The sequence below is a fragment of the Tinamus guttatus genome, unplaced genomic scaffold (assembly GCF_059628265.1).
Source record: "Tinamus guttatus ecotype Peru unplaced genomic scaffold, ASM5962826v1 Tinamus_guttatus_pri_ptg000027l, whole genome shotgun sequence".
In the NCBI taxonomy this organism is placed as follows: domain Eukaryota; kingdom Metazoa; phylum Chordata; class Aves; order Tinamiformes; family Tinamidae; genus Tinamus; species Tinamus guttatus.
This window is the reverse complement of record NW_028288561.1, coordinates 6,802,193-6,815,710: the sequence shown is the minus strand read 5'-3', so window position 1 is coordinate 6,815,710 and position 13,518 is coordinate 6,802,193. Positions and strand designations below refer to the sequence as shown.

The 13,518-nt window shown below is 44.9% G+C and overlaps 1 protein-coding gene across 2 annotated transcripts in view; it reads left to right on the top strand.

The window, feature by feature from the left end:
• The window catches only part of NKAIN4 (sodium/potassium transporting ATPase interacting 4), a 40,826-nt gene extending 27,308 nt beyond the window's left edge, over positions 1-13,518 (top strand). The window contains exons 5-7 of one of the 2 annotated variants that reach the window (XM_088529103.1): positions 6,382-6,442; positions 9,331-9,415; positions 13,396-13,518. In XM_088529103.1, the coding sequence (XP_088385229.1) occupies positions 6,382-6,442; positions 9,331-9,415; positions 13,396-13,405 (156 nt within the window). In that variant the 3' untranslated portion in view covers positions 13,406-13,518. Of the gene's footprint in view, positions 1-6,381; positions 6,443-9,330; positions 9,430-12,884; positions 12,956-13,395 lie in introns of those variants that run through there. The other variant, XM_088529110.1, reaches the window with a different exon arrangement.

Genomic DNA, 13,518 nt, shown 5'->3' with positions numbered 1-13,518 from the left:
TGTTTCCTTATTGGAATCTTAAACACTCCGCAGTAATTCCATGTCCTTAATGTCTGCCATTAATTAATTGTTTCCCATTTGTCTGTGAAATTAACTGAAACAAAATGGCCATTGTTTCCCTGGCTTGGCTCCTGGTTTTGTGGCTACGTTGCAGCTAGCAGCCCGCATCTTCCTCAGCCGCTTTGCTCTGTTACTTTGTGCTTGATGGATTTAAACCTACACTGACGAGAGCTGCTGAAACATTCATGTTTCAGCATTTCAGGTCTGGCTGTAAAAAGGGTAACTTGCTTTGATCTACATGTTAGCGGATAACGAATGCAGAGAAATTCCAAGCTGCTGGAATCCCAAAGACTTCTTGGTGTGTTCCTGTACAACTTTCTGCTGTCTTGATCCTGCATTTGCCTTTAGCTGAGACGATCTGTGTGACCCAGGGGACTGCAGGAGGAGAGGACCCTGCTCCTTTCTTGCAGTGTCACAAAACCAGGCAGACAGAGAAGCCCCTGTTTTCCGAGCTGGGCAGACTCCCTGGCCTGTGTGTGGTCCGTTGATATTTGGTGGGTTCTCCTTTAGGGAAAATCATCTGAGTTCAAAGGTCTGCAAGATGCTTCACTGCACGTGTTGGAGAAATGAAATGTTAAGTATCCAAAAGAGCAGAGCCTGGTTTCTTTTCTAAAGAACAGTCCACAGCAAGAGGATAGAGGCTGCTGAGCTGGTGCCGTCCCCCCAGTCCAGTGAACTCAACCCCTCCAGGCTTTACAAGCGCAGAGGTGTCGCTGGCAGCGTCTGTCCCGATGCCCCGGGCCCCAGCCAGCGGCTCGGCCAACACAGGGCATTGGTTTTTCTAAATGTAGACGTTGTTTTATAGTGTCTTACTGATTTATAGCACTAAGTTCTCAGCTGAGCGCTCCTGCTGATATATAGGGGGCCTGGTGACTCGTCCACGTCTCTGGGGCTGTTTCTTCCTTGGCTTCCTCGAGGCAAATAATATATTTCTGCATGTGCAGAACACCATAAGGTGCCAGATGGAGAGAAAGACGTGGGGACTGTCAGACAAATAGGATTTAGGTAAATATTTTCTCTCTCCTTCCTGAGATTTAAGTTGCAGTAGATTTTTGCATTCTAAACCCTGGCAACGAGGCTGGAATACCTGGATATGAGGAGTCCCTGTGGGCTGAGCTGTGCAGACTGAAATAACTTCCCACCTGTCCTGTAATAAAGGTGGAATTTCAAAGCCCCAGGCCTGTAGCTCCTGCCAGCTCTGAAACGTGTATGTAATTATTTCAGGTAAAGGGACAAACAGAGTTTTTCCTCTCTGCTTTGTTGAAGTAAGACAGGAAGATATATTCTCACTAAAACCTTGCATGAAAACAGCCAGCCTGCCAGTCCTCACCGTTCTGAGTCTCTGAGGGTCAAACCCTTTGATCCCTCCCAGTGTTATTTATTTTTCTTTCTTTTTTCCCCTGTCCTCTCTATGTCATTTTAGGCAGGTTTCATTAGAAGCTGCTGCCCTTCCCAGGGCGCCTGCAGGTGTCCGTGCTGCAGACAGGCAGGGAGAGCAGATCGATAGTTCTAAAAACAGGACCAGCAACCCAAGACTGGGGATGCAGCAGGGGACGTGACCGAGTTCCCTCCTTGTCTGCTGGGCCTTGGGAGCAGCACAGCCTGTTTAGGAGGAGGTGGAGAAGCAAAACGTCCTTTGCTGCAGTTTTGGCTTTGGTTAATACTTTGGAATTTAGCGGGGCTCGGGGGACTGTTCCAGACACGGTCATGTGAAGTCCTTGTTCTTTAGCAAGGAGTCCCCGCATGAGAAGATATCAGTCCCCTGAGGATGGGGAGGAGCTGAGTTCATCTCACTGGATTTGATCTTCCATGCCAAAGGAGGGGGAAGGAAAATCTTGCTCCATATGGGGAGCGCAGTGTTGGCTGTCACCCTGAATCCTGCTGGCTGTATCGTGCTGGTCCTGCGTATACAGCTGAAGAAGATGCATAAGGTCTCAGTTTGTTTTTACCCAGAGCTTTTGGGTGCTCCTTGAAGGGAGGAGCAACTGCTTTAACCTGGAGGGGGATCAAACGGACACGCCAGTCACCATCCATGACACAAGTACCTGCAGGATCTAGATTAAAATTCATCTGATACCACAAACCTCCTCTTTGTGAGATGCAAACCCACGTCTCTTGAAGGTGAAGAGGTTGCAAATGGGACAGAACTGATGGCAGGTTCTGTGCAGGTGTCGATTCTGCTTGGTGTTTTAGCACAGAAGACATTGGAGGAAAAGGCTTTCTAGAATGAGATCTCCAAACAAAGCCTATGGAAATGTCACTGTAAAACTAATCCTACCGACCCAATCAGGAAATTCAGCAGAAACCAGTTTGTCAAGAAAAGAAAATATCAGCTTTGTTTTTATCTCAGCAAGGCTCCATCCTATGTGCCCTGAGCTTGCCAGCCAGCAGCAAGAAGAGTTTTCTGGGGTTGAAATACCTGGCATAGTTCTGGTCTGCCCATATGGTAGTGCTGGGAGTGGAGGAGAGGCTTTTCCTGAGGCTCCAGTGAATGGGATGGAAATTGGAAATGTCTTCCCAGCTGAGAGAACCCATTGCCGCCTGTCTGCTGTTTTCACTAAAAACTGACAGGTTGGAAGCTTCCCAGAAAGGCAGCGGAGCTTTGACAGCAGATGTTATGTGAGAAGCAGGGCACAAGAGATGCTTTGCTGCTGGCAGAAGCTAGATTTTCAGTGGTCCTAATTGCATCCAAAGAGCAAAGAAGGTCAAGGAATCCGAGGGTTTTGATTACCTCTCTTTGGCTACTTGATCACAGTAGCTTTTTCTCAAGCTGGTTAGTGCCTTCTCACAGCTCAGAAACTGGGCAGAAATCTCACACTGATGAGCACATAAAACTTCATTATCTTTGATTAGAAGGGAAACCTAGAATACATCTGCCCCAAAGAAGGGGACTCTGCACGGTTTCTCTGCAATGAAAAGAAAAACGACAAATTTCTCTCTTCTCTTGAGGGAAGAGTCGAAGAGCCCAGGATATTCACCAGGATAGTTGCTGAAGGACTAAGGTTAAGATTCTGCACAAGCAACTGGTGGTACCTCTTACAATCTGCCTCGCCATCCTTCATAAACTTCATCCGCGCTCGCAGCCAGCTGGTCCCGTCTTCAGGTATCCCTGTAATTCATCCTTCCAGCCCAAGCACTGCAGGTCAGTGCTGCTCTGGGAGGAGATCTTCTCAGCTCAAGTTACCTTCCAGCCACCAAGGGGCAGAAAGAGGCTCTCACCCCCGCTTTCCTAGCAGCTTTGGGCAGATTTGTCTCCCCTGCACCACACATTTTCCTGCAGAGCCCTCGGGGCAGCCCAGCTCCATCCTCTCTTGCTGGGCAGCGAGAGCTTTTCCCAGGCTCGCTGAACCCACCTGCCTACAACATGTGTTCCTAATAAAAACCTTAATCAGATATTGTGCAGCCTGGAGGAGGCTGGTACCCAACATGCAGAACAAGTGAGGAAACAGCAGCAGAGGCAAAGTACAAGAAAATCCTCTGGGAAATTAGGGGGGAAAAAAAGTGTCATTTTGCATCGCACACTTTTTTCTCTTCTCCCACCTCCTCTACATAGTTGGAAAAATCTAAGAATTACTGATATTTCAGTGGGATAATAGGGCTCAAAACCCTCTTTTCATTGAACTCGGGAATGAACACGGCGTTCAGAGCAAAAGTGTAATTACTGGCACATTTTTGATGCCTGTCAAGCATTTGCTCTCAGTTAATCACCGGTGACGTTCTTGGGCTTGGTTCATCCTCACCAACGACGCAGCAGAAGGGACCGTTGGTGTCTCGGAGTCCGCTCAGCCCCCATTACAGGAGACTTTTCCATGAAAAGGATGGGACAAAAGGAGCAGCGTTGCTCCTCTGTAACTGTATTTCATTCATAATTCATGACGGAGGGAAGACGCAGAGCGGATCCCAGGAGTTCATTTCATCCCTGAGGTGATGGGTTTAATTAGAGTTTAGTTCAGCCAGTGTGAAAATGCAGCTCACGTTCGTATTGCATGTCTCTCCTGTCTTTGCCACTGAAATTTTCCTGTTCTCACTAGGCTGTGAGACTCGCAGAACTTATTTGAATAAAAAGAAAACAGGCTATTGAATAAGCAGTAATTTATTATTGATGAAACTCACGCCAAGAAGAAATGGGTTATAAGGTCAATGCGAAGTCCAGGGATACAATAAACAAACAAACCTCCCTGGCGCTGGGATTAGGGATTTTGCAGAGTTCACTCCTAGCTTGTTTTGTTTGTCTGTTTGTTTGTGAGCGTAAAAGGTCACCTTGGCTGTAAAAGGACAACGAACGTGGGGAGAGAAGAGTGGTGGCCGGGGGGTTACAGGGCATTAATTTCTCTGCAAAATAAACTTTGCGGATGAGTCTCGCTGCTCGCTCTGAGCTCAGTTCTCCGGGGTTTAACAGGGTGCCCGTGATAATGTGGCTGTGTTCCCATAAAGAGGCAGATACCATCGGGCATTCCCAGCTCGTGGGAATGGCAGCCTTGGCCCTCGGAGCCGTGAGGGCAAAGCCGAGGGAAGGAGGAAACCAGGCCCCACAAAACCAGGCCCCACAAAACCAGGCCCCACAAAACCAGGCCGTTGCCGTTGCTCTGCGGTCACCGTTGCACTTGGCAGGGTTTCTTTTTGAGCTAAGCGCCCTACGGCCGATGGAGACTTAGCACCCGTGTCTGGAAAACACAGAGCAGGAGAACGTGAGCGCACGGAGCCTCCTCTCCTGCCCTGCGGATCTGGGACAGGCTTCCCAAGGGCCCACCCAGGAGCAAAAGAGCCCGGCCTGGCCCTCATGCAATTAGAGGAAAGTGTGAAGGAAATAAAAGCCTTAGTGATGTTAAAAAAAATATTCCATTTCCTTCCAACAAGGTGTTTTTTTTGTCTAGGAGAGCCACAGAAATCAAGAATGCCTTATAACTCCCTAGTAGAAATCTCATTATCTTGCCTTTTGTTTTCTGGTGTGATGTATTTTTCTGTCATATTAAAAATGAATGGACTCTGCTTTTCAAGTCCCGCCATGCATCATGCTGTCTTCCCGGGGAGTGAGTCACTGGACGTTACATTTTAGCTCTTGTTCCAGAGAATTGAGTTCACGGTGGAAAACAATTACGTCGCCCAATAACTTTACTAATAGAGTTAGTGTCAACCGAGATCTCGCTAAGTGGGGCGCTATGTAAAGATGCAGAACGAAGGATGGAGAGGATATTTGATTAACAGGAAGAAATCAAAGCAAAATAAAGCCCTGCTGGATCTAGAATGCTCAATTCCCACAGTACCAGAAGCTTCTGTCTTTACTGAGGCTGGGTAATGACTTACCACTGAACAAGGAGAGCAAAGCCTGGCTCTGGCATCTTAGGGCTTCTACCAACTATCTGCTAAGTGCACAGCCACCAGGATACCTTAAACTGCTTTTATTTTTAATGTTTGTTGTACTTTTCTGCTGAAGATACTGCTCTGGGCAACTGCTGGCATGTGGGCCACAACAGAAGGCTCTGAGAAATCTAAGAAATCTAAGAAATACCCTGCTGTGTTAGTTTGTTTCCTGTTTCTGCCTATGCAATCTGTGAATTAAGACCATCGCTATCATCCTGTTTGTTGCTCATCACCTGCTGGCCCATTTCCTTTGCAAGTCCAAAGCCTGATTTGTCAGTGCAGCTTTCATTGAATTCCAAGGACAGAGAGACCTTTAGAAAGTCTAGAGCTAAAGTAAGACTAGGATTTCATTCCAATTGATTTTTGATCTCCAAGCCAAGATATTAAAAATTTGCAGGATTCTGAGTATGTGCTGTCAATAAGACACAAGTTTCTATCCCATCCGCATAAAAACTGTTCCGTTGTTGTTGGTAGATCCCACAGCTCAGCAGTGTCTCTTTCCTTGCTTGACCCTTGTGACAGGATTACGGGCTGATGAGTTCTTATCCCTGGCCCTCTGCTAACAAAGCCTACCCCATATGTCTGTGTGTCTTCCTTGTCTGCAGGGGTCCATCTAAAAACGTTATATCAGCACCCTCCTTCACCCCTTCGCTGAACAGCCCCGTGGTTCCAAGGTCAACCAAACCCAACCCATTCTCCCTGCCATTCTAGCAGCAGGAGGCTCCTACTCCGATGGTAATGATGTCTCTGGCAGTTCTGGAGTTTTGAGTTTTCCCCCCACAGTCTCTTCCCCAATCCCACCCTGGCTCTCCTCACCTTGGAGCACACACAGCCTGGCTCCACGGTGACACTAGTGCTGCCAAGTTCCCAGCAAATATCGGCTGTTGAGGCCCTGCCAGGAGGGTTTTGACCAACCTCACCAGACCAATGCTAAACTGATTTCTTCTTTGTGTTTTCCAGCTGGTCGGCTTTGTCTACGCCTGTTATGTTGTTAGTGTTTTTACAGAAGAAGAAGACAGCTGTAAGTATTTATCAACTGATCCCTTGGCAAAGGTTTCATTAAATTCTCTTTCTATCAGCTCTGGGTTGCAATCAGGCTTCTTTCCATCTCTCCATCTATGTGACACAGCAGTATCTACCTTTCAAGTACCAGCTGTTTTTACTATGAGATTTTTGTCCCTGCATCATTATGTGTTGGGTGCTGTAATCCTGTTACTCTTTCAGCACAGGAAAGTTGGGTGTTGGTTACTCACTTAGGCTAAGCTTTATGGAATCACTTAGGCTAAGCTTTATGGAAACGGGGCAGCTTCCTCTCTTTTCAAGCTGGTTGAGCTCATGCTGAAATATTACTGGTGTAAGTGGGAGTTCCTACAGCAGAGAATACAGCCTGGTACTCAGCTAAGCAGGGAGGCCACCCGCTGAGTATCAAGTGCCACAAGCTGCGGATGAGGCGCAGAGCAAGGTTTATTGCCAAGTATGACCTGAGCACTGAAATTAAGAGCAGAGGAGGCACCGTGTCTGAATGACAGGAAGGCTGGATGAACCCACTCCCTTGGGCTTGGGAGGCAGTTCCCTCAGGTGTTTGCGTTTGCTACGAGTGTTGGAGAAGAGCAAGGAATCAGAGAGACAGCACGGGGGTGGCTGGGCCTAGGGGACCTATCCAGGCACCTACAGTCTGGTCCTGGATTACTTTGCTCTTCCAAAACTCCTTTGGGACCAATGCTTTTGCACACAAAGGACGGATGCATAGAGTTCAAATAAATGAACTTTTTGCTTTCCTTGGCAATGTGCTGCTTTCTGTGTTTGAATTCTTAGGGTGTTTGAATGAGTAGTTTTATTCAGCGGGTCCAGGCCAGTTAGCTTCAGCTAAGTATCTGATCCAAAAGGTTCATATCCCAGGATCACTTCCTCAAGACATTGTTAGGATTGTGCAAACAGCTCTGTCCTTGTGAAGAGCAGCTGGCGTGGATTTTAGATGAAGAGTAACAGCTTTGAACTGGATATTTGAAAGTATGTGAAGAATGTTATTTCGAAGGGGTGTGCTGAGATGAATTGCTGGTCTGACTGTGTGTTTTTCTGTTGTTTCCTGGGTGGCTGAACGGATTCTCCTGGCTTTATTGATTATTTGCAGCTTGACAATACATTTTGGTTCTGCATCATAATTAATATTTCTTTTAATTGCCCTACAGCTCTCCCTATACCTAAACAGTTTGAGTTCTGAGCTCCCTTTTAATACTGTAAAACAATAAACTTGACAGCACGTTTTATGGCAAGGATCTGTTAGAAGCAATCACACGAAAGAAGCATTATCTAGAAATGCAGAGCTGTTAATTTCAGGATACATTTTTTTTTCCTCACTAGCAAATTCCTTTCCCCAACCAGTTTCCCAGCTTGGAATTAAAATGCCAACTTGAATAATTAGCAATGACAAACCATCAATATTTCACACTCACAGTAGTAGATCCTTCCAGTGACCCGAACAAATTTGAGCTGCGTTTTAATTTTCTCTTCCAGTTGTGGTTTCTTTTAAATGTTCCTTTGATATGAAGCATGGAGTAATTATAAGTGCTGAGGCACATTAATCAGGAAGCTCATGCTAACGTGACTTTCATGAGAAAACACAGCAGTAGGGATCCACTAATGCTGAACTGTGAGCAAGAATATTTCAGATGTACTAATGCATTGTAATGTATGGCTGTAGGGACAAGGAACTATGGTTAAGATTTTTTTTGAAATAACACACATTTTTGGTGCTTCCATAGTTGGGTAGGTAACTCTGTTGAAGGAGCTGGACAGTTACTGAAGAATGTCTTTAATGTCTCCTAATTTAGACATTTCACAACTGAGGTAATGCAATTAGTAACTGTCTTTTTAAATGAAGACAATAATTTGTACTTTAGAAACTTTTAAGAGTTTTTTGTTTGGTGGGGTTTTTTTTGTTGTTTGTTTTTTGTTTTTTTTGTTTGTTTATTTGTTCTGGATTTTACATTGTTTGCTTAAAAATACCAAAAATCCATAGCAATATATAGCTAGAATCCAAAATACTAGTGCCACCTTCAGGAAAGAAAGCCAAACAGGCACTTATGTAGTTAATAAGACTCTCCTATTGGTTTTAAATGTCATTTGTAGGGGACAGAAGCTTTCACATTTCCAAACAAAATACAGTGACTTGGCACAGAAAAGTAGTCCAAGCTGAATCTCTTTTAAAGGGTTTTTGCAAAGCCTGCCAGCTCAATCCCACATTGTACCCATGGCCCTGGTTGTCTTGGCCAGCTCAGGGTAGATTTGGCCTAACTTCAGTGGAACCAAGAGGCTTGGAAAACTCTTCCCTGAGTACCAAGGGATTTGTCACTTAGAAGAGTCCTTGCTTAGTTACGTTGCCCTTTTGTGAATACTGGAAGAAGGGAGTGTTGTTCCCATTTGCGGGCATTTAAAAGAAACGGAGGTGGCAGAGGGGACCTGAAAAACACCAGTGCTGAAGATAATGAATGAAGGGGGTGTTTGCAGTTCTCCAGAGCTGCTGGGGTCTGTCTGGCCAGAAAGACAAGAGGAGCTCTTCCCCGCTCCTCTGCTGCATCCCGTGGAGTTGCAGCATGGTGGCAAAGCCCAAAGGGGCTGAGGAGGGTCCTCCTGCTTTCCTGGGGTCTTGGTTTGGTTCTGTTGTTGGCTCTTGTGCGAGCTGGATCTCCTGCTTTGGGACACCTGCACTTGCCCGGAGACAGGAGGAAAAGAGGTCTCTTCAGGCAGCGATTTCCAAACAGCACTGAGCAACTCATACTCAAAAAAATCACTTTTCTGTTCTCTCACTAATTTCTGTGTTATGTCATGGCATTCACCAACTTATCTTTCATTTCCTTTCGACACCCTGGCCATGTTTGTTTGTTTATTTCAGTTCTGATTTTTTTTCAGTTGATTTCATTGGTGGATTTGATCCATTTCCTCTCTACCATGTCAATGAAAAACCCACCAACCTTTTGTTCAAGCAGACATACCTGTAAGTATTGGGTCCTGTGCTAAGAGGCTGCACTAAGAGCCTCTTGCTTTGGCTCAGGGGTGCCGTGGGCTCGGGATTGTTCCTCCTTTTGGCTGGATTTCTCCAGCAGGTTTTTTGGATGTGGATAAGCCAGAACAAGAGCAGAATGAAATTCTCCATCTCAGGGTTGAATTGTGGTCCACCAGCAGTGCCTCAATCACAGAGAGAAAAATACATGTAATTTCTATAGTTATTTAATCTCTATCTTGTTCCATGTGCAGTCACAACTGAACTCTGATCTATGCATCCATGTCATTTTGATTCCTGGCCACATCTTTGCCATCCTCCCCTAACCCTCTCTCAGGCTGGCACCACAGAAACTGACAGTATCACTGGCACAGGGTCACCCTCTATCTCCAGGATAAAAAAAGCAGCAATAAGATCTGAATTTCTGATACTCCTTGTTGAGAAGCTGCAAGAAGGCAATTCAATGCGCAGAAATTTAAGAGCAGTTGTCAAGGGAGGTTGGTGTTCTGAAACTATGATTACCAGAGAGCTCTGCCAAAAAGAAACATTTGAGAATGGGGGAGAAAAGCAGGGCTGAGGAAAGAAAAACTGCCCCCACATCACTTTGCAGGAGTGATTCTGGGATGCAGCACCGAGTTACTACACACTTCATCACTGCAGCATGAGTCCACAAGAACAAGGTATTTCTGCCAAGCAGTTAAACTCCCTGTAAGTTTAGGGGTGCAATAACATTATTAGGAGGGATGCTACAGGAAATTAAATATTGATTTCCTTCTCATTTTGTCATGGCAGGATGGACAGGGTGCAGAAGTTGTGGAGCTTCAGGCAGTTCTCTGATTTACTAATGTGACACAGCAGCGTAGGGAAGAAACATCACATTTCTACAGTAGAGGATTCATCTTCTTTTATTTTAAAATTATATATATATATGTTGTAAAATAAGCTAGTAATTATAAATTAAGTTTTCCATATGGGGTGATCGTAATACAAATAGAAGCTGGTAATGTAAAATTACCCTATGAGGCACTCATTAAGATGGGTAAGCTACTAAAAGTGCAATTCTGTCACTTCATTCCCATTCTGCATCCCTCATGCACTGATAGCTTGTCTGCACAATATGATATTTTTTTAGGGGGGTAACTGGAAGTGAGAACAGCTGCTGAGCAGTAGATAAAGCAACCCTCTATAAACTCCCCAGCAACCACCAAGCAGTTGTTTTTCACAGTCCTCCTAGTTCTTGTGTTTCCTTTACCTGCATGAGGAGGGGAGCAGCTGGTGCCCGAGCAGAGCGTTTCTCACCTAACAGTGCTGCTGCACCGAGGGCCAGATGCCCTTGCCCTGCTGTGAAATCCACTTCACAATGACTTAAGGCATCTCCTTTCTTCATACCCTGTTCCAGAAGATGCAAAACAGTAAAAACATCCAACCTCCTTCAAATTTTAAGAGCAGCTAGGGGTCAGGAACAGGCACTTTGTCTTCTCTGCTTTTTTTGGTGGAGGAAGAAGAGATTGAAATCAAATTTATTCTGAAACTACGGAGTCAGGGCAGACAGCAACACCAAACTGCCACTTTTCATTTTAGGATGGCACCAACCCCCATCAATAGTCACTGCTCTCCTGATATCCACCCTGCCCTGTTGCTGCAACTCTCCCTCTCCATAACAGGATGACTTTCATTCATTGCCTGTCTAATGGAATTACCCCCATCACTCCAGTTTTATCTGCCCTTTTCTGATGAGATCACCCTCCTTCCTCTCCTCCTAAGGCGCCCTGCTCCTGGCATCTTCCCACATCCTCCTTATTCCTTCACATCCTCCTTATTCATGCCTCCCAGCACAGTCCAAGTTAGTTTTGTACTGTTGCTTACAAAGGCATGATTAAAATGATTCATCTCAATTAGCACTTCCAACTCTCACTCTGCAACAATGATTTCTATAAATACAATTATTTCTATTTCAGGTTCCACAGTTGTTTCTGTTCTATATGTCATTGACTCTGGGGTTGTTTTTGGTTGTGATAAATTTGTGACTTTAAATAGAAATTAACAGATCCAACAGAATGGGGAAAGCTGCTTGACACCTCACTGTGTAGAAGAGCTGCCCTTAACCTCACCACTGCATCCCAGTCAAGGCACAGGACTAACTTTTAGCTTTATGCTGGGAACCTTGATAGGAAGTTTTCAGTGTGCGTTTCTGGGTCACAGCACTTAACCAAAGGAAAATACATCAGTTATTGAAAACAAAACTCACATGCTCCTGAGGCCAAGACACACTGCCTTCCCCCTGAGTTCTCCACAAGGAAGGGCTAAACTCCTGCCCTTCATCAGCTAAAGCTCAACCTGAGGCCATACCTGCTTGCCACAGTCTCCTCTTGGGCTTCAGGGAAAAGGGCTTCAGTTCAGGGCAGCTTTTGTTCTTTTTTTGTGGTAACAGACCTCATATTTAAAACAAGGAGGCATTCTTGCAGCCCTCCAAGGGTTAACCAAGACTCCTTTGAAGTTTCTGACTAAGGCCATTATCTCCAAGTGTCCTAAAACACTTGCCAAGACACCAGGAGAGCCAGATCATCAAGATAATTCGACATCACCTCCAGCCTGCTAAATCCATTCAAGTCCTTTGAATAAGAACATGATTCTCTGAATTTGTTTCAAAAAAAGTGGGCTATGTAATCTTAATCCCAAAGGGAATCATCGAGTCACGTTTTTCTACTTGATTTAGCACTAAAGCAGGAGCCTGCTGGGTGACAAGAAGTAGCCTATGTTTATTTAAAACAGTGAGATGGCAACAGGTCCACCTGCATTTGAAGATTTTATTTGGAAAATCAAGAAGAGAATTCCACAGCTGTGAGGTTTCTCTCCTTAGCACTTACTGCAATATTTGATATTCTATCATATTAGTAAGGGCTTTAATTTCATCTTGCTTGGGCTGCCAGCTTCACTGGCTTTGTTTTCCTCAGCTCTACCCTTTTGAAGGGTTCACAGGCCAGCACCCAGGGTGTCGCTTTGATCAGCTGGAGGCTCCAGGAGTGACAGATCAACAACGGGAGGTTCAGTTGACTGAATGATCTAAGGTTCCAATTGGCAACTGCTCCCTTTAATGCTCCCTAGTCAGCTCTTCTGCCCGCAGCCTGTCTGCAAGTCAAAGGTGTGAAGCAGCTGCCAGCAGGCACTATTAAAAGACTAAAACCCATAAAAGTCACCCACTTACTGCTTGAAAGCAGCTTCTTCAATAATCAGCTGACAACTGACAGGTATCAGTATGCAAATAACAAAATCTTCAGTTCAATGTCTAAAGTCAAATGCTGAGGGAAGGGGAGAAACAAAATTCTTTTTTCCTCCAAGCTTTTGTTTAATGACCAGAATACTTTGCAAAGGAAAGTTGTTTAAATTGGAAAAAAACGCTTACTTTCAAAAAGAAAAAAATGCTTCTGCTTTTCTTTCTAGGTAGACTTTTTGCCCCCCAAACAAACAATTTACTGAACATCAACTCGAATTTGCAAACTCTTTTGATCAACCTGAAGATGCATGTTTAAGAGGTGATGTTTCAGCTGAAAACATTCACTCATCTTTACCGCTAGCTACAAAAGTAGATCTGCTAGTACTGCTTCTACACCACAAAGCATAGAATTGCAGTTTCAAGAGATTGTTTTATTCCAGAGATGTTCCCCAACTTTAAAATTCCAAATTTTATGCCACTCCAAAGCTCTAACACTTTGGCACATACCTTTTAGTCTAACTGCAATATACTCAGGTCCATTATATCCATAATATTCTTTCTAGACTTGAAGACTACTTAACCATATTACATTTGATCTTCCAATCCTGCTCTTCATCCATAGTGAAGACAACAAAAGAGAATTTTATAATTTTGTCCTCATTTTCATACCATTTCTGTTATTTTAAATAAACAACTGGCTCTAAAATAGACAACTTGCTATTTGTCCCAGGCTGATTGCCTACCTCCCCCTTCTCTGCAGGCCTGCGTAAGTGAAGAGGACGCTGAGGACGGATCGAGCTCACGCTCCACTGTCGGAGGTGCCCCGGGAAGCAGTCGCTGCTGCCTGGATCTGCGGCAGAGGAAACGCACGGTGGTGAACTCC